We start from the raw sequence: 18,648 nt of genomic DNA, 5'->3' as shown, positions 1-18,648 counted from the left end.
ATGCTCAGTCTAACAATTCCATGCTGATAATGTTCCCAAGCAAAACTAGTTCCACCTGCCTTCCCTCAATATGTATCACTTCAAACATTTCTTATTCATCTAGTGATCTAAATGTCTTCTGAAGTTATAACTGTACCCTCATCCATCACTTCCTACGAAAGGACATTTGACACATAAACCAAATTGATTTTCATGTCATTTTTTACACCTTTCTCCTCTCACCTTAAAAATATGTTCGCTGGTCTTGAAATACACCACCCAAGAGAAAAGTCACATCCATTCACCTTATCTATAACCCTCATTAGTTTATAAACCTATGTCAGGTCACCCCTTAAACTCACATGCTTCAGTGAAAAGCATCCCAGCCTACCCAGGCTCTCATTATAACTCAAACCCTCCATTCCTGGCAACATCCTGGTAAACCTTTTCTGAACACCCTCCAGCTTAATAATATCCTTCCTGTAACAAGGTGCCCAGAACTTGACACAGTACTCCAGGACAGATCTTGCCAATGTCCTATACAATTTCAAAAAAGTCCCAACTCCGATATTCAAAGGCCTGAGCAACGAAGGCAAGTGTGCTAAAAAATCTTGTCTCCCATCCTGTCTACATATGACGCAAACCTCAAAGAATTATGCACCTGAAACACCTAGGTCTCGCTGTTCTACAACACCACTCAAAGTCCTACATTTAATTGTATAAATCTTGCCCTTGTTTATTTTATCAAAACATAATACCTCACATCTGTCCAAATTATCTCCATCTGCCACACCTCAGCCCATTGACCGAATTGATCAAGGTGCCTGTGTATTCTTTGACAACCTTCTTTACTGTCCATTTAACCACCAATTTTTGTGTCATTCACAAAATTACTAACCACGCATTCTATATTCTCATCTAAATCACTAGTATAAATGACAAGCAAAAATGGAGCCAACAGCGATCCCTGTGGAATACTGCGAGTCACAAGCCTCCAGTCTGAAAAACAACATTCCATCACCACTCTCTGTGTCCAGCCGTTAGGCCAACTTTATATCCAATTTACAAGATCACCTTGAATCCCATATGGTCCAATTTTATTTATTAGCCTACTACGGGGAACATTGTCAAAGTCTTTACAAAAGTAAACCTTCTTCACTTATTCATTCCATTCTGCTATTACCGAGCTAAGAAAACTAAGTGCCTTATCAACAGTCTTCTCAATTTGTACTCCTGATCTAAAATATATTTTCGACTCCTATTCCATTCCCACTTCTAGGGTTGATTCTGACATTCTACAATTTCCCTCCAATTAGCTGATCCTGTAATTTCCGCCTGAGAAAATTTGAATTCAGTTTATCCAGAAAGAGCATTGGTTTCAATACTAATCACAAGCAGTTGCATACATAGCCCAGCCTGAAATTAAAACAATCATACATCTATACCTTCATTTTTCTCTGTGATCACACAGCCACTGATGCACTGCTCCCACAAATGTAAGCTTAGCTGGTAAATAGTTTTGTTGTATTCTTCCAGATCAGTTTTACTTATTTAAAATAAGGTTATACATGGGCAGTGAATGAGTCGGTTAGCATTCCAATAATTACATTTTATAATAAGCACAATGTTAACTGTAGTTGAATCAAAACATTACAATTTTATAATCTTAAAATGTCAAGATTTATAATTAATTCATGAAGTACAGTATATTCTTAAATTCAACATGACAGTGACTCAAGGCAAATTTAGTCAGACCGCACTTGATAGAATTCTTTGAGGAAGTGACAAAGTTGATAGATGAGGGAAGGGCTGTGGATGTCATATACATGGACTTCAGTAAGGTGTTTGACAAGGTTCCCCATGGTAGGCTGATGGAGAAAGTGAAGTCACATGGGGTCCAGGGTGTACTGGCTAGGTGGCTGGGCAACAGGTGACAGAGAGTTGTAGTGGAAGGGAGTTAATCAAAATGGAGAACTGTGAACAGTGGTGTTGGGATCCGTGTTGGGACCACTGTTGTTTGTGATATAGATAAATGATCTGGAGGAAGGTATAGATGATCTGATTAGCAAGTTTGCAGATGACATTAAGATTGGTGGAGTAGCAGATAGTGAAGGGGACTGTCGGAGAATGCAGCAGAATATAGATAGGTTGGAGAGATGGGCGGAGAAATGGCAGATGGAGGTCAATCCATGCAAATGCGAGATGATGCATTTTGGAAGATCCAATTCAAGAGCAAACTATACAGTAAATGGAAAAGCCCTGGGAAAAATTGATGCACAGAGAGATCTGGGTGTTCAGGTCTATTGTACCTTGAAGGTGGCAACACAGGTTGATAGAGTCGTCAAGGAGGCATATGGCATGCTTTCATTCATCGGACGGGTATTGAGTACAAGAGTTGGCAGGTCATTTTCCAGTTGTATCGGACTTTAGTTCAAACACATTTGGAATACTGTGTACAGTTCTGGTCGCCACATTACCAAAAGGATGTGGATGCTTTGGAGAGGGTGCAGAGGAGGTTCACCAGGATGTTGCCTGGTATGGAGAGTGCTAGCTATGAAGAGAGGTTGAGTAGATTAGGATTATTTATGTTAGAAAGACGGAGGTTGAGGGGGGACCTGATTGAGGTCTACAAAATCATAAGAGGTATAGACAGGGCGGATAGCAAGAAGCTTTTTCCCAGAGTGGGGGACTCAATTACTAGGGATCATGATTTCAAGGTGAGCGGGGAAAAGTTTAACAGAGATATGCGTGGAAAGTTCTTTACACAGAGGGTGTTGGGTGCCTGGAACGTGTTGCCAGCGGAGGTGGTAGAGGTGGGCATGATAGCAACATTTAAGATGTATCTAGACAGATACATGAATGGGCAGGGAGCAGAGGGAAACAGATCCTTGGAAAATAGGCAACAGGTTTAGATACAGGATCTGGATCGGCGCAGGCTTGGAGGGCCAAAGGGCCTGTTCCTGTGCTGTAATTTTCTTTGTTCTTTGTTCTTTGTTTTCAAGAAAGAAGCAAGTTATTTTGCATGAAAAAAAAACATAACAAAGCAGTTATATATTCTGACAGTTTGAAGAACAATTTGCAGCTGTGTTGTGCATTGTAGTCAAAGCATAAACATTTGTCTCATTGCAAAATAGTGAACTGGTATTAGTAACTTACTGTGTATTCCAATAGACCCAACTGCAGGGCAATAAATGAATTCAACGTCGGTGAGTGTTGGAAGCAGATTGAATGGATACTTCTTACTCAGAGGGAAGTGATTAGTCCACACTTATCTGAAAAGGTGATCACCATTTACACATACAAAACACATCCTCCAGGAGTACATCTTGGTTGGATAATAATTGATATTAGTTACAGTTCTTTTTACAAACTATCTAAGAGAGATATATAGTATCAGAATAAGCATTAATTCTGAGAGAGAAGAGTTGAATGATGGGGAGATATAAGGATAATTTGAAGATAGCACACACTGAAGTCATGAGTAACAGAATAGTGGTGTGAAAAATAATCATTCTCTTTTGTGATTTAACCTGTACAACCCCAACAACATTTCAGATACTAAATTGTTCATTTACTTCTTCTTGTCATTATCACCATTACCAAAATGAACATTGAATGTCAAGTGTCAGTGTTTAGATTTTCTGTTATTGGTGAAGTGTAAGTAAACAATTGAACTGATTCAAAAAAGAAAATTAGCAGAAGAAATGGTAATATTCCATGAAGCAGAAACCAGGGTAACTGACAGATGGAGTTCTCTGAGTAAATAGACATTTGGAGATTATCAAGAACAGGAAAGGATTCATGTTAAATAATAATCAGTTCTAAATACATTTCAGAACCAAGTCTGACAAAGGACGTACAAAAGAGCCATTAAACTGAGAACAAGAGAGACAAGGATAGATCCAGAGAAATGAGTGTAAGAACACTTTTATTTTTATATGTTGAATTTTGGAGTTCTGGAATGACTGTTAGTTCGCAATTTTTGTTGCCTCATTATTGACAAGACATGCAAGCCACAATGCAAATTCATGTGAACTTTCAAACAAAGTTTGCTTAGGCCTTATAAACTGTAACTTAATAGTTTAGATAAACACAGGAATGGTTCAAATTCCAGAACTTTCTTCCTCCAGTGAGCAGCAGTGTGCCTCAGGTATTGGTGCTGGGTCCACTGCATTATATCATATATCTAAATGATTTGGATGTGAACGTAGGAGATCTGGTGAGTAAGTTTGCAGGTGACACCAAAATTGGAGTTGTAGCAAACAGCGAAGAAGGTTGCCTCACAACACAATGGGATCTTGATCAACAGACCAATGGGCTGAAGACTGGCAGATGGCGTTTTAATTAGATACTTGTGAGATGCTACATTTTGGAAAGACAAGTCAGGGCAGGACCTATACAATTAATAGTAAGGTCCTGTGAAGTGTTGCTGAACAAAGAGCCCTTGGAGTGCTGGTTCATAGTTCCTTTTAAGTGGAGTCACCTGTAGATAGGTTAGTGAAGAAGGCATTTGTAATACTTGCCTTTATTGGTCAGTGCTCTGAGTATATGAGGTGGGTGGTCATTTTGCGGCTGTACAGGACATTGGTTAGGCCACTAGTGGAACACTGTACAAATCTGGTCTCCGTGCTATAGGGAGGATGTTGTGAAACTTGAAACTGTTCAGAAAAGATTTACAAGAATGTTGCCACGGTTGGAGGGCTTGAGCTACAGGGAGAGGCTGAATAGAACAAAGAACAAGAACAAAGAAAATTACAGCACAGGAACAGGCTCTTCAGCCCTCCAAGCCTGCGCCGATTCAGGTCCTCTATCTAAACCTGTTGCCTATTTTCCAAGGATCTGTACTCCTCTGCTCCCTGCCCATTCACCTATTTGTCTGGATACATCTTAAATGACACTATTGTGCCCACCTCTACCACCTCCACTGGCAACGCATTCCAGGCACCCACTACTCTCTGCGTAAAGAATAGGTTGGGACTATTTTGCCTCGAGCATCAGAGACTGAGGGGCGGTGTTACAGAGTTTTATAAAGTCATGAGGGGCATGGATAGGGTAAATAGACAAGGTCTTTTCCTTGAGTTGGGGAGAATCCAAAATTAGACAGCATAGGTGTAAGATGAGAGGTGAGCAATTGAAAAGGACTTAAGGGGCAGCTTTTTCACACAGTCAGTGGCGCGTGAATGATACAATTATAACATTTAAAAGGCATCTGGATAGGTACATGAATAGAAAATGTTTAGAGGGATATGGGCCAAATGCTGGCAAATGGGACTAGATTTATTTAGGATATCTAGTCGCAATGGGCAAGTTGGACCAAAAGGTCTGTTTACATGCTGTACATCTGTACAATTAGCACTCGAGTTCAACAATATATGGTCTATATTTAATGACTCGGATGAAGTGACCAAATACTTTGTCATAAGATTTGCTGATCATGCAGGATTTGAGAAAGCTTGTTGTGAAGATGACTGAGTCTGTTTAGAGGTAGTGATAAGTGAAGTGGTTGGACAAAAATTGGGAGATAGAATACAATTTGGGAAAACGTATAGGAGTCCACATTCAAAGGAAGAATTGAAAAGCAAAGCCATAAATAAAGAGCATTTTCTGACAGAATGCTGCTACGTAGAGGGACCTAATTGCACTGTAAAGGAATAACAAAAAAATAAAATTCTGAAATACTGCATGTATGTAATATGGTATGGGGAGTTACAGGGAGACAATGGCCTAGTGGCATGGGGAGACAATGGCCTAGTGGCATGGGGAGGCAATGGCCTCATGGTATTATCGCTGGACTGTTAATCCAGAGACCCAGAAAACATGCTGGGGTGCGAGGTTCAACACCCACCATGGCAGACAATAGAATTTGGATTCAATAAGTAGCTGGAATTAAAAACTAATGATGACCGTGAATCCATTATCAATTGTCGGAAACCCCACTTGGCTCACTATTGTCCATTAACTGTCCTTATAAGGTGTCGTGGAACTGGGGTAGATAAAATCAGAAGTCACACAACACCAGGTTATAGACTGTGACAATCTTCTCACTTTAAAAAGATAATTTTGTCCTTTTTTTTGAAGAGTTATGGTAAAGGCAGAGGTGTCTAAGTGTCTAGGTTAAGAACCCCTATGTTTTTTTTTAAAAATCAATTTAACAATGGAAGTGGAGTGGCCTGTTCTCCCAGATTAGGTTTTCTATTTCTTTTTTAGCTGTACAAGTCATTACATGTTTGAGACTGAGAAGGGTTACAAGCTTCAGAAAATGACTCTTAACTGGACCATTCTCTGAAGTCTCTCTTGATGATGTTCCCTTCTGGTTTGGAAACTTGGCTATAAGAATCTGCTTTTGAATTTACCTTTTTGGCAAGGGGTATGTTTGTGGGATGTCACTTTACTGGAACAGTAAATCAGTAATAGTTACTATATCTACTATATGGTTAAGTCCTCCAATCATTAAATTCATCTGAATCCCTCTTTCTTTCCTTTGTGTTTTAACTCTACTGTTGAATTTTTTTTTGCTTAACGTGGAGTGGTTTGACTAGTTGCATCACACCTGGAGCATCCACTTCACAGCTACCATTAAAATAAGAAAACTTTAGCGGCTAGACTACCTTCTTAAAGGAGGAGTTCTGGCTTTGTCCATAATGAGTCCGACAGATTTATTTGTAATCACAAGCCTTCAAAGTGCTGAGGCAATACTCCTTCATCACTTCACCTGATGAAGGAGGAGTGCTGCGAAAGCTTGTGATTTCAAATAAACCTGTTAGTCTATAAGCTGGTGTAATCTGATTCCTCATTGCCACTTTTCTTGAATTCCATACCTATGTTCTTCTTTACAAGGGTGAAGGTGAAGAGAGGTATTCATTCAACACCCTTCCAATATCCTGTGGCTTCACACACAGGTTGGCCTCTTGGCCCATCATGGCCCTACACTTCCCCTTGTTAACCACTTCCCTTTAATATGTTTATAAAATATCTTTGGAGTCTACTTAATCCTGTTCGCAAGTCCTTTCTCATACCTCTCTTTGCGTTTCTAATTGATTTCTTAAGTTCTCTCCTGCATTTCCCGTATTCATGTAGGGTACAATTGAATTGCTCCCTTTGGACTTGATAAAAGTCTTTATCCAGTCGTGAATTGTCCTTAGTCAGAAGTCACATGACTCCAGGTTACAGTCCAACAGGTTTATTTGAAATCTCAACTTTCAGAATATAGACAATTCATCAGGTGATATCGTGTTGTGGTTGTTGTCGCCGAAATGTTACTCTCCTGCCACATCAAACACTTGTCCGGCTTCTTTCCCCAGAAGCAGATGTCCCGTCACACCATGTCTTGTTGGGTCTCGTATGTATTGAGACAAAAAACTCCCCTGGATACATTACAAGAAATCCAACCCCTCTAAAATGCTTGACATTATGCCTGTGTCAATTTATGTTGGGAAAGTTGAAATTCCCTCATATAATTATCTGATCATTGCTTTTGCAAACCTCTGTAAACTGTTGACATGTTTGCACCTCTATTTCCCGCTCAATCTTTGGGGGCCAGTAAAGTAGCTGCCTCGTTATCATTCCTAAATTCTACTCCCAAAGCCTCTTTTGTGCATCCTACAAGAATGTCATCCCTCCTTATTGTAGTAAGTGACTCCTTAGTTAATCCTGTTACATCACCACACTTTCTTACACTCGTCTCTGCTTTGCCTCATGATTCAATACTCTGGATGTTGAGTTGCCAGTCCAGACCTTCCCTCAACCATGTTTCTGTGATGGCATAGTATCATACTTCGCTGCATCAATCTACACTAGCTACTCTGCAGTCTTACCTATTAAACACCTCTCATTAAAGTAAAGACGATCCAGCCTTACCTTTCTCTCTTGACACTCAACATAGCTGAGCTTACCATGAATTGTTTACTTCACTGTAACATGATGGGTCTCAGTTTCATCGATATGCTGTGTCTCCTGTGCCAGGCTGGTTTAAACTCCTCCCAATAACACGAGCAAACCACCCTGAAAAACTCTTGGTACCTTTGAGGTTCAGGTGCAGACTGTCCCATTTGTACATGTCCCACTTTCCCCAGAAACAGTCCCAGTGATTCAGGAATCTAAAACCCTCCCTCTTTCATCCACTCTTGAGCCACACATTACATGTCCTACTTCTAAACTCACTACCATGTGGTACTGGCAATAATCCAGAGATTACAATGATTGAATTATTGTTTTTCAATCTACTGCCTAGCTCCCCGAATTCTCTATGCAAGACCTCATTCCTCACTTTGGCCATATCATTGATATCATCATGTGCAAAGACTTCTAACTCATCACCCTCCACATTCAGGATGCCCTGAAGACTCTCAGTGATATCCCTGAACCTGGCACGAATGAGGCCACACACCATCCTGGTGTTATGTCTTCCGGTGCAGAATTGTTTGTCTGCTCCTGTGACTAAAGAACCCTCAATTCCTGTTGCTCTTCCTTTCTACCTCCTCCCATTCTGTACAGTCAAGATTCTAGTGAGGTCAGAAACTTGTCTCTGACTTCATTCCTCCGAGACAGCAGCAGACACACCATCTTCCAAAATGTAATACCAGTCAGTGATGTGCCCCCGTGGGACTCATGCACCACTTGCCTGTTCTTTCTGGGTTGCCTGGTGACCTATTCACTCCTTTCCTCTAGCCCCTTGAATTGCGATGTCAACACATCTCCAAACATGCTATCCATGTAATCCTCAGCCTGGTGGATATGCCGGAATGTTGCAATCAGTTTCTCAAACTTTGAGACCTGGAGCTCCAGCTTCTGAAATTGGGAACATTTTCTGCATATGTGGTCATCTAGGACACTGGAAGAATCAGGGACTCTCCACATAATCAAGCTTCACATTCCGTTTGGCTGGCCTCTCATGACATCTCTTATTTTGTGAGGCTTCATACTCTATCACTTGTGCCATGAAAGGGTGAACTCCAACTCAGATTCTAGGCCTATTAAACAAAAGGTTAATCAGTAATTGTTAGTTGACCACTACTCACCAACCAGAGCCTTTCTCAACTTTTGAATTTATAACAATAACTGGAGCCATACTGCAGATTCTTGTACTGTCCCTGCAGCTTATCGATTACTGTGTCCTTCCCCACCTCCCGGCTGTTACTGCGGGGTTGACCATCTCCTACTCCAAGCTAAGTCCCCTTATGGATGTAATGTCAGTCAAGCAGGCTGCTTTATACTGGATGGTGTCATGCTTCTTGACTATCATTGGAGATGCACTCATCCAGACAAGTAGGGAATATTCCATCACAATCTTGACTCGAGTATTGTAGATATTGGACAGGCTTTGGCGAGTCAGAAGGATAGTTCCTCACTGCAGCATTCCTTGACTCTGTTCCCTAGCTTTTGTTCCCACTCTGTTTATATGACTAGCCCAACTCACTTTCTGGTCAGTCATAAACGCCTGGATGTTGAGTACAAAGGATTTTGTGATGATAATACCATCGAATGTCAAGTGTCAGTGTTTAGATTTTCTGTTATTGGTGATGGTTATTGCCTAGCATTTGTAGCGCAAATGTTACTTGCCACTTTTCAGGCAAAGTCTGTAAAATAAGTGATTGTTTGTTATAAAGAGCAGAGTAAATAATGTGTATGTACCACCAGGAAATAAATGGCCGAAACAGAGAGATAGACTCTTGCAGTGGACTCCATTTGTGTGGTGCAAACAGGTTCATAGCTGCTATTTAATGGTATAAAAAACAGGGTGGACTGTCTCATTGGAGGGAAGTCTGGAGAGATGAATGTGAGGGAACAGTTTCATCCATTAAGTGTGGCCAGCCATTTGATTGGAAAGCATCCTATCCAAATGCATCATCACTTGGTATGGCAACTGCTCTGCCCAAGACTGCAAGAAATTTCAGAGATTTGTGAATGCAGCCCAGTCCATCACGAAAAGCAGCCCTCTTTCAATTGTCACGATCTACACTTCCGGGTGCCTCGGAAAAGAAGCGAACATAATCAAAGACTCTCCTGTCCTGTTCTGTTATACTCTCTCCCTCCCTCTTCCATCAGGCGGAAGATTTAAAAAAGAGTTTGAAAATGTGAACCAACAGATTTAAGCACAGGTTCTTCCCTGCTGTTAACAGACTTATGAATGGACATCTCCTATTTTAAACTTTCTCTGCACTTTCTCTGTCTGCATTCTGTTCCATTAGCCTGATATACCTTTGTAAGTCATGATTTGTCTGGGTAGCACACGATACAATACTCTTCAGTCCAACTTGGTACATGTGACAATAATAAATCAAATCATATTATGACTGGTCATTGACATTATTGCTCAAAACCTGTTCTGACAATTATCCTTTCATGTCATTAGAAGAGTAAGGGAAGGAAACTGCCATCCTTCGCTGGTCTGGCCAACATGTCACTCCAGACCCGCAGCAATGTGTTTGTCTCTGAGCTACCCTCTGGGCAATTAGGGATCAGCAATAAATGCTGCCTGGTCAGCAATGCCCTCATCCTGTGAATGGATAGAGGAAAACAAAATTTTCTTCAAAAGGCAAATTATATGCTAACTGTCATGATAAGGTGCCGAGGTCCTGGTTTGGAACTGGGGTAGACAAAATCAGAAGTCATGCAACACCCGGCTGTAGACTGTGACAATCCTCTCACTTTAAAAAGATTCTTTTATCCTGGTTCTTTTTTGAAGAGAGGTGGTAAAGACAGAGGTGTCAAAGTGTCTAGGTTAAGAAGCATTTTTTTAAAAAAAACAGTTTAACAATGGAAGGGGAGTGGTCTGTTCTCCCAGATCAGGCTTTCTACTTCTTTTTTAGCTGTACAAGTCACAACATGTTTGAGACGGAGACCTTCAGAAAATGATTCCTAACTGGGCCTTTCTCTGAAATCTCTCTTGATGGTGTTCCCTTCTGGATTGGAAACTTGCCTATAAGAATCTGTGTTTAAATTTGCCTTTTTCACAAGGTGTATGTTTATGGGATGTCACTTTATTGGAACAGTTAATTAGTAATAGTTACTGTACATACTACACGGTTAAGTTTTCCAGCAGTTAAATTCATCTGAATTCCTCTTTCTTTCCTTTGTGTTTTAACTCTATTGTTTATTTTTTTTTGCTTGACGTGGAGTGGTTTGACTAGTTGCATCACACCTGGAGCATCCACTTCACATCTACCATTAAAATAAGAAAATGTCAGTGTCTAAGCCACCTTCCTAAAATATTCTGAGGAGCTCTGGCTTTGTCCATAATGAGTCCAACAGGTTTATATGTAATCGCAAGCCTTCAAAGTGCCGAGGCAATATTCCTTCATTACTTCACCTGATGAAGCTGCGAAAGCATGTGATTTCAAATAAACCTGTTAGCCTATAAGCTGGTGTCATCTGATTCCTCATTGTCACATCCTATTGATGGATCTGAGAATCACAGTGAAAGGGAGCTTCACAACTGCTTTTAGCTGCTCTCGGAATTGCGTCTGGGTCACTGTGTATATGCAAGTGTTTGTGCAAGTACAGAGGAGCTGGAGCAGGTATCCGATGGTACCTGCAGCTGGGGAAAGTGGAGGATAATCATGCAGTAATGCAATTCGTTGATAAAGTAAGCATGTATTATAAGGGGACCATAAAATAATGAAGCTGCCTGCAATCGCAAAGAGTAAAATGATGGATTTTCTGCGTTTGACCATCTCTGGGTCACTGTGCTTCTCGTTGTCACTGTCCTTCTGGAGTCTCCTGCGGGCTTTACTTGCTACTAAAACATGTCTGACAGTCAAAGTATTCAGAACAAGAATGATAACGAATGGCAGTAAAGGGGATAGAACGCGATGGAATACACCATATAATGTCCAGAAGTTTGAAATGTAATACTCTGCTTTTGTGATGCAAAACCATGGCAGGTTATCAAAGATATACTTGGATTGGAACTTGAAATACCAGGGAATGCTTTCAATATAGCTCAGCACACTCACTGTTACAATAATCATGACTGCAGTTTTCTCGGTGCAGTATTTGATTTTAAGCTCCTGGCAGCAAATAGCCACAAATCGATCAAAGGTGAAAGCAACAGTCAACCAGACAGAATTCATTGTGGTTGCAGGAATGAGCACCATAACCAAACTGCAGACATAAGTAATATCAAGGAAGGATACTGGGAAATACATGATAAGCCACCTCAGCATCACATCAGAGATGACAACAAGGAGGTCAGCTGCCGCCATAGCTGTCAGGTAACACGTGATACATCTCGAGAGACCGCAATTCCTCCGCGACAGAATCACAATCGCCAACAAGTTAACTTGAACACATAAAGAAAACCAGGTGGTTGTATTTAATAAAGAGATAACAAGGTGTATATCTGGATGAACACATGAGTTTAACCATATCTTCTGCTGAATTTACCTCATCAAATATTTGATAATTATATTTGATTCTACAGCTGTTTTTCACAGGCAATGTTTTGAAAAAATATTATTATATGCATTTGTAAGAAACTGAAGGAATATATATCTCAAATAAATGCATGATTACTCAAATATTACACTGCAGACAAAGTCACAGACACCACTGTCACCATTTGTGGATATGTCCTGTCCCACTGGCACAACTGACCCATCAGAGATGGTGACACAGTGGTAAACACTCTGAAGGGATTTTTCTCTGGAAGTCAAAAACATTGACTCTGGATGTCATCAAGTCTCATATAATCACATTAAACTTGGGCAAGGAAATATGTCAGTGATTATCATGATCTGCTCTTACTCAGCTGTTGAATTGGCATTCTTCAACAATGAATAACACATCAAGAAAGTACTGACAGTTGCTATTGCGCAAAATGCACTCTGTCTGGGGAACTTCAATGTTCACCACCAGCAATGGCTCAGCACTACCGATCAAGTTGTTCAGGTCCGAAAGGACATAGCTGCTAGACTGTGTCTGCAGTGAGTGATGAAGGAACCAACATTAAGGGAAAAAGTATACTTATCAATCTGCTGGCTGCAGATGCATTGGTCCATAACAGTATCTTTAAGAGTGGCCAGTGCAGAGCCCTTGTGGAAACAAAGTCTCACATTCTCTTTGAGAATACCCTCCGTCCTGTTTCATGGCACTATCATGGTGCTAAATCAGACAGATTTCAAACAGTTCTATCAATTCAAGACTGGGCTTCCGTTAGGCACAGTGGGCCATCGGCAGCTGCAAATTCATACTCTAAAACAACTTGCAAACTCATGGCCCAGCATATCCTCCAATATACCATTACCATCAAGCCTGAGGATCAATCTTCCTTCACTGGAGAGTGGAGAAGGCCATGACAGGAGCAGGAGCACATCAGAAAATGCGGTGTCAACCTGGTGAAGCTATCAAACAGGACGACATGCGTAAAAAAACAGCATAAGCAACAAGTGAAAGAAGGAACTAAGTGATCCCACAACCAATGACTGAAATCTACCATGTCCAATTAAAAAAAAATCTTGAGGAGTAGGAGGCTACACAAATATCCCCATCCTTCATGTTGAAAGAGCTAAGCTCATCAGTGTAAAAGATAAATATGAAGTATTCATCACAAACTTTAGCCAAAAATGCCAACAGAATAATCCATCTTGGCCTGCCCCAGTGATCCCCAGCATTCCAAAGACACATTTCAGCCAATTTGATTCACTCTATATGATTTCAAGAAGCAATTGGAGGCACTGGAAGCTGCAAACGATACAGGTGCTGACAACGTAACAGCAGTCATACTGAAGATTTCTGCTTCCGAACCCCAGCCATGCTGATTCAGTTCAGTGACAACATTGGCATTTATGCGACAATGTGGAAAGTTGTCTGGCAGTGTTTGACATGTGAAAAGCAGGACAAATCCTCCAGATCATCCAATTGATAGAAGTTGTCATCAACAGTGCTATCAAACAGCAGTGACCTGCCCACTGACACCCAATTGGATTCCGCCAGAGCTACTCAGCTCCTGACTTCAAAAATGAACGAAAGAGCTGAATTCCAGAGGCGAGGTGACCATGACAGTCTTTGACCAAGTGTGGCATTAAGGACTCAAGCAAAGCTGGAATCAATGGGTATCAAGATGCAAACTCCCATTGGTTACAGTTATTCCTGGGATCTAGGATAACGTTGCTGTTGGAAATCAGTCATCTCAGCTCCAGGATATATCTGAAGGATGATTGATTGATTGATTTATTGTCACGTGTACCGAATACCATGAAAAGCTTTGTTAACGAGCAGTATGTGAAGGTCACAGCAAGCAAAAGATATACGGATCAAAAAGACTTAAAGGCATACAAGTTACATTGCAGGTTACATTATTTGAGCCGACAGTTTGTTCAATCATCTGATAACAGCTGGGAAGAAGCTGTTCCTGAATCTGCTCATGCGTGTGTTCATGCTTATGTATCTTCTGTCCGACGTAAGAGGTTGTAGGAGGTCATTACCAGGGTGCGATGGGTTTTGATGATGTTGCCCACCTTTCTGTGGCAGTGAGCCATATAAATAGAATCCAATAATGCAAGCTTGGTTTCCATGATGATCTGGGCTTTGCGCATGAACCTCTGTAGATTTTTACGGACCTGGGCAGAGCAGTTGCCGTACCAAGCCATTATGCACCCGAACAGAATGCTTTCAATGGTGCATCTGTAGAAGTTGGTGAGGGACTTTCTGGACATGCCCAATTTCCTGAGGTACCTGAGGAAGAAGAGGCATTGTTGTGCCTTCTTGACTGCTGCATTTGCATGGGAAGCCCAGGACAGCTCATTGGTTATCTTCACTCTGAGGGAACTTGATACTCTTCACTCTGTCAACCTCAGTTCCACTGATGTAGATGGAGGTGTGTTCTCATCCTTGCTTTCTGAAGTTGATGATCAGTTATTTCATTTTGCCGACACTGAGACACAAATTGTTTTCATTGCACCAGATCACCAAGGCCTCTATCTCCCATTTGTGTTTTGACTCATAATTGTTAGGTATCGTCGCCCTACGGTGGTGTCATCAGTGATTTTGTAGATGGCATTCATTCAGAATTTGACAACACATTTGTAAGTGTGGAGGAAGTACAGGAGGGGACTGAGGACGCATCTTTGGTGAGCTCCAATGATGTATGTTATTGTGGAATAGGTGCAGTTACCTTCACTGATTGCAGCCTGTGGGTCAGAAAGCTGAAGATCCAGCTGCAGAAGGCGTAGCTGAGACCATGGCCACACAGTTTTGAGACTGATCTGCTGTTCCTCAGAATAAAGTTCTATGCCCAACGTTCTTCAGCTGCTTTATCAATGACATTCCCTCCATCACAACATCAGAAGTGGGGATGTTCGCTGATGATTGTACAATGTTCAGCACCATTCATGACTCCTCAGATACTGAAGCAGTCTATTTTCAAATTCAACAAGACCTGGTCAATAAATACAATGGCTACAAGACTTCTTCACACAGAGAGTGGTGTGTATATGGAATAGGCTTCCAGAGAAAGTGATTGAGGCAGGCATGATAGCAAATTGAAAAAAACATTTGGATAGGTACATCGATGGGAAAGGTTTAGAGGGATATGTATCAAGGGTCGGCAGTTGGAACTAGCTGAGTGGGCACCATAATCAGCATGGAGCAGTTTGGGCCAAAGGGCCTCTTTATACGCTGCATTACTGTATGAATCTATGAAACTTAGAGCAAATCAGAATCTAAGAATGCTGCAGCGAATAACCTACCTCCTGAATCCCAGAGCCTGTCCACCATCTACAATTCACAATTCAGGAATGTGCTGGAATACTCCCCATTTGACTGGATGGTTGCAGCTCCTACAGCTCTCAAGATGCTTGACACCATCCAGGACAAAACAACCTCATTGTAATCCCTCCACCAACAAAGTTTCATCTCTGCAGTCTGTATTATCTACAAGATGTACTGCAGAAATTTGTCCAAGATCCTCTGACTCCACCTTCAAAATCAGTGAGTGCTTCCATTCAGAACTATCTAGCTGACACATGGGAAATTCAGCCCCTGCTAGTTACCCACAGGGTCAGTCACTATCTTGACTTGAAAATATATCACTACTCCTTCACTGTTGATGGGCCAAAATTCTTCAATTTTCAGCTGGGAGTCTACCTGTAACATGAGGACTGCAGTGTCAGCTACCACCACCTTCTCAAAGTCATACTAGTGTTGGGCAATAAATGCTGGGCAGCCAGCAACATCCATATTCCACAAGGTCAAGGAGAAATGGTAAATACTTTGTTCAACACCAAAGTATGTCCAAGAATGAGTTGCCATTTAGTACTTGAGCCTGAAGACCATGGATAAAATTATGGCTAAGCAGGTTGTGGTGATAACTTCACTAAGCTGTATGACCCTAAGGTAGGAAATTCCAATCAGTGGAAGTGGCTTTTCAGCATAACTCACCTGCAAACAATGAAACAGTTGCCAATGATCACTAAATTATGAGCTCAATTATGATTCTTTTTCATTCAAGTGCACTATTTTCTTCTTAAATATTGGCTTTTTCCTCAAAGTTGCATGTTTCCATGTCTAATCAATGACTGTAGGCTGTTTCCATGATTTGAACGTAGAGTAATTCAACAAAAATGGGATTAGATTTCAGATATACGTTCGAGTCTTTGATATCAGCAAATTCAATTTTTTTACATCACTCAAACTGCACAAATACACTTAAAAATTAGAAGGAATATCATGAAGTTTTTTTGTGAAAAAATACCATTACATTTGATAGGGGTTCCCGATTGGCTCGTAGGTGATGTTGAAAAATATTTAGGTAAGATTGAATGAACAGTTTAGAAAGAGAGACACTTGTCATAAGTGGCATTATTTTGACCACCATTTTTGCTCAAGTACAGTTAACTCTCGAACAGAAATGGTTGACAAAGTACGCAGAAGTGGACAGATGTTACTTACCAGGTACTCCAATAATAATGAGCACAGGACAGTAAATGAACTCAACATCAGCAAGTGTTGGTAGGGCATTGAAAGGATACTTCATTTTCTTTGTCAAATACTTCAAGCTTCACTTGAAACTGTAACTAACTCAACGAGTTTATATACATAACAACGAATTCCTCCAAGGACATAATTAGGTCAAGATTACTTACAGTCTAATGAACAAACAGAAGTAAAACTTGCAAAGAAATGGTATTGGAATAGATTGTAGAGCTCTCTAATGTGGACTGGGATCACAGAAACACAAGGCAGCCAGAAAAAATAAAATCCGCAAAGCATCTGTGTGAACATCTGTAAAATGTTCTGTAAGGACGTAGGGCTGATTTTGAAAGTGGCCACAGTATGTTCATTTCATTCTTTCCTGGCATGTGGCATCCTTGGCAAAGCCAGGACTTCCTGCCCACACCTAAGTATCCTTAAGAAGGTGGTGGTGTTTGGTGGTCCTGTACCACTGCCATCCATCTGGTGCAGATGCACACACATATTGTTGCACCCTTCATCAAGATGGAAAGTGAGGTAGTTGATTCACAGACTACAGTCCTGAATCTGAATAAAGGAAATTACAATGCAATGAAGCATGAACAACTATGATGTATTGAAAAAGGTTACTGGAATGAATAACAGTTGGTACACAATGAAAAACTTTGAAAGAACAAATGGGTGAACTTCAAAAATAGCTTATTCCTGTCGGATGAGAGTGCAATGGGAACAGTAGTCAAAACGTGTCACATGATGGAATTCAGAGGGTCTTAAATGCAAAAGAGAGACATTCAAATTGCTTGGAAAAAGGAATAGACCTGAGGACTGTGAACAGTTTTCAAGTCAGCAAAGGAGGTTCAACGACTTCCTTAAGAAGGGGAAACAGAACATGAGAGGAGGCTTGAGGAGCAACGTAAGAACTGACTGTAAAACTTTCTCTGAGTATGTAAAGAGGAAAACTCTGATGAATACTAATATAGGTCCATTACAGTTAATCCACAGTACTCTAATCCCTCTGTATGTTAATTTTTCTAAGTGTTCTGCCACTTATTGTAGACTTCCCTCCTGCATTAAACGGTCCAAGATGCAGGTCACTTTTGTCCAGATTAAATTTCATCTGCCATTTCTCTACTTCAGTTTCTAGCCTATCTATATCCTGTTGTATCCTCTGACAATCCTCCTCACTATCTGTAGCTCCCCAAACATTTGTGCCAACCACAATATTACTGATCAAAACACCTACCTTCTCCTCTAAATGACCAGTGTTTACCATCTTATCAGCTCACTGATCACATGTGCATTCACTTTTTGTACCAGCCTATCATGAGGGATCTTCAGAAATGTCTTGCTGAAGTACATATCAATAACATCTGCTGCCCTCAACAATCATCTTTGTCACTTCCTCTAAAAACTCAATCAAATTTGTGAGACACAACCTCTACCACTCAAATTCATGCTGCCTATCACTAATAAGTCCACATTTTTCCAACTGTGTGTAAATACTATCCCTAAGAATCTTCTCCAATAATTTCCCTGCCACTGACATAATGATCATTGGCCTTTAATTTTCTGGATTATCCCTGCTGCCCTTCAAAACAAAGGAACAAATTTGGCTACTCTCCAGTCCTCTGGGATCTCTCCTTTGATTAAACAGGATACAAAGATTTCATACAAGGCCCCATTAATGTGCTCCCTTAGTTCCATCAGTATTCTTGAATGAATCCCAGATGATTTCCAAATAAGCGAATCTAGCAATCACCC

At 40.8% G+C, this 18,648-nt stretch overlaps 1 protein-coding gene across 1 annotated transcript; it reads right to left on the bottom strand.

Moving 5' to 3' along the window:
- Nucleotides 1-11,363: 11,363 nt before the first annotated feature.
- LOC125484938 (probable G-protein coupled receptor 139) lies at nt 11,364-16,951 on the bottom strand. Its single transcript, XM_048605580.1, has 2 exons — nt 16,867-16,951; nt 11,364-12,259 (listed from the first exon to the last, which is right to left on the bottom strand). Exons 1-2 carry the CDS (start codon nt 16,949-16,951, stop codon nt 11,364-11,366), a joined length of 981 nt encoding a protein of 326 aa, XP_048461537.1.
- Nucleotides 16,952-18,648: the final 1,697 nt, after the last annotated feature.

The sequence above is a fragment of the Rhincodon typus genome, chromosome 15 (assembly GCF_021869965.1).
Source record: "Rhincodon typus isolate 14 chromosome 15, sRhiTyp1.1, whole genome shotgun sequence".
Lineage (NCBI taxonomy): Eukaryota > Metazoa > Chordata > Chondrichthyes > Orectolobiformes > Rhincodontidae > Rhincodon > Rhincodon typus.
This window is presented reverse-complemented; position numbering and strand designations above follow the sequence as displayed.

Coding starts and splice junctions, on each gene's coding strand:
- LOC125484938 (XM_048605580.1), bottom strand. CDS start 16,951: ATGAAGTATCCTTTCAATGCCCTACCAACACTTGCTGATGTTGAGTTC. Junction 12,260..16,866: donor CATTATTATTGGAGTACCTG/GTAAGTAACATC, acceptor TATGTGTTCAAG/TTAACTTGTTGGCGATTGTG.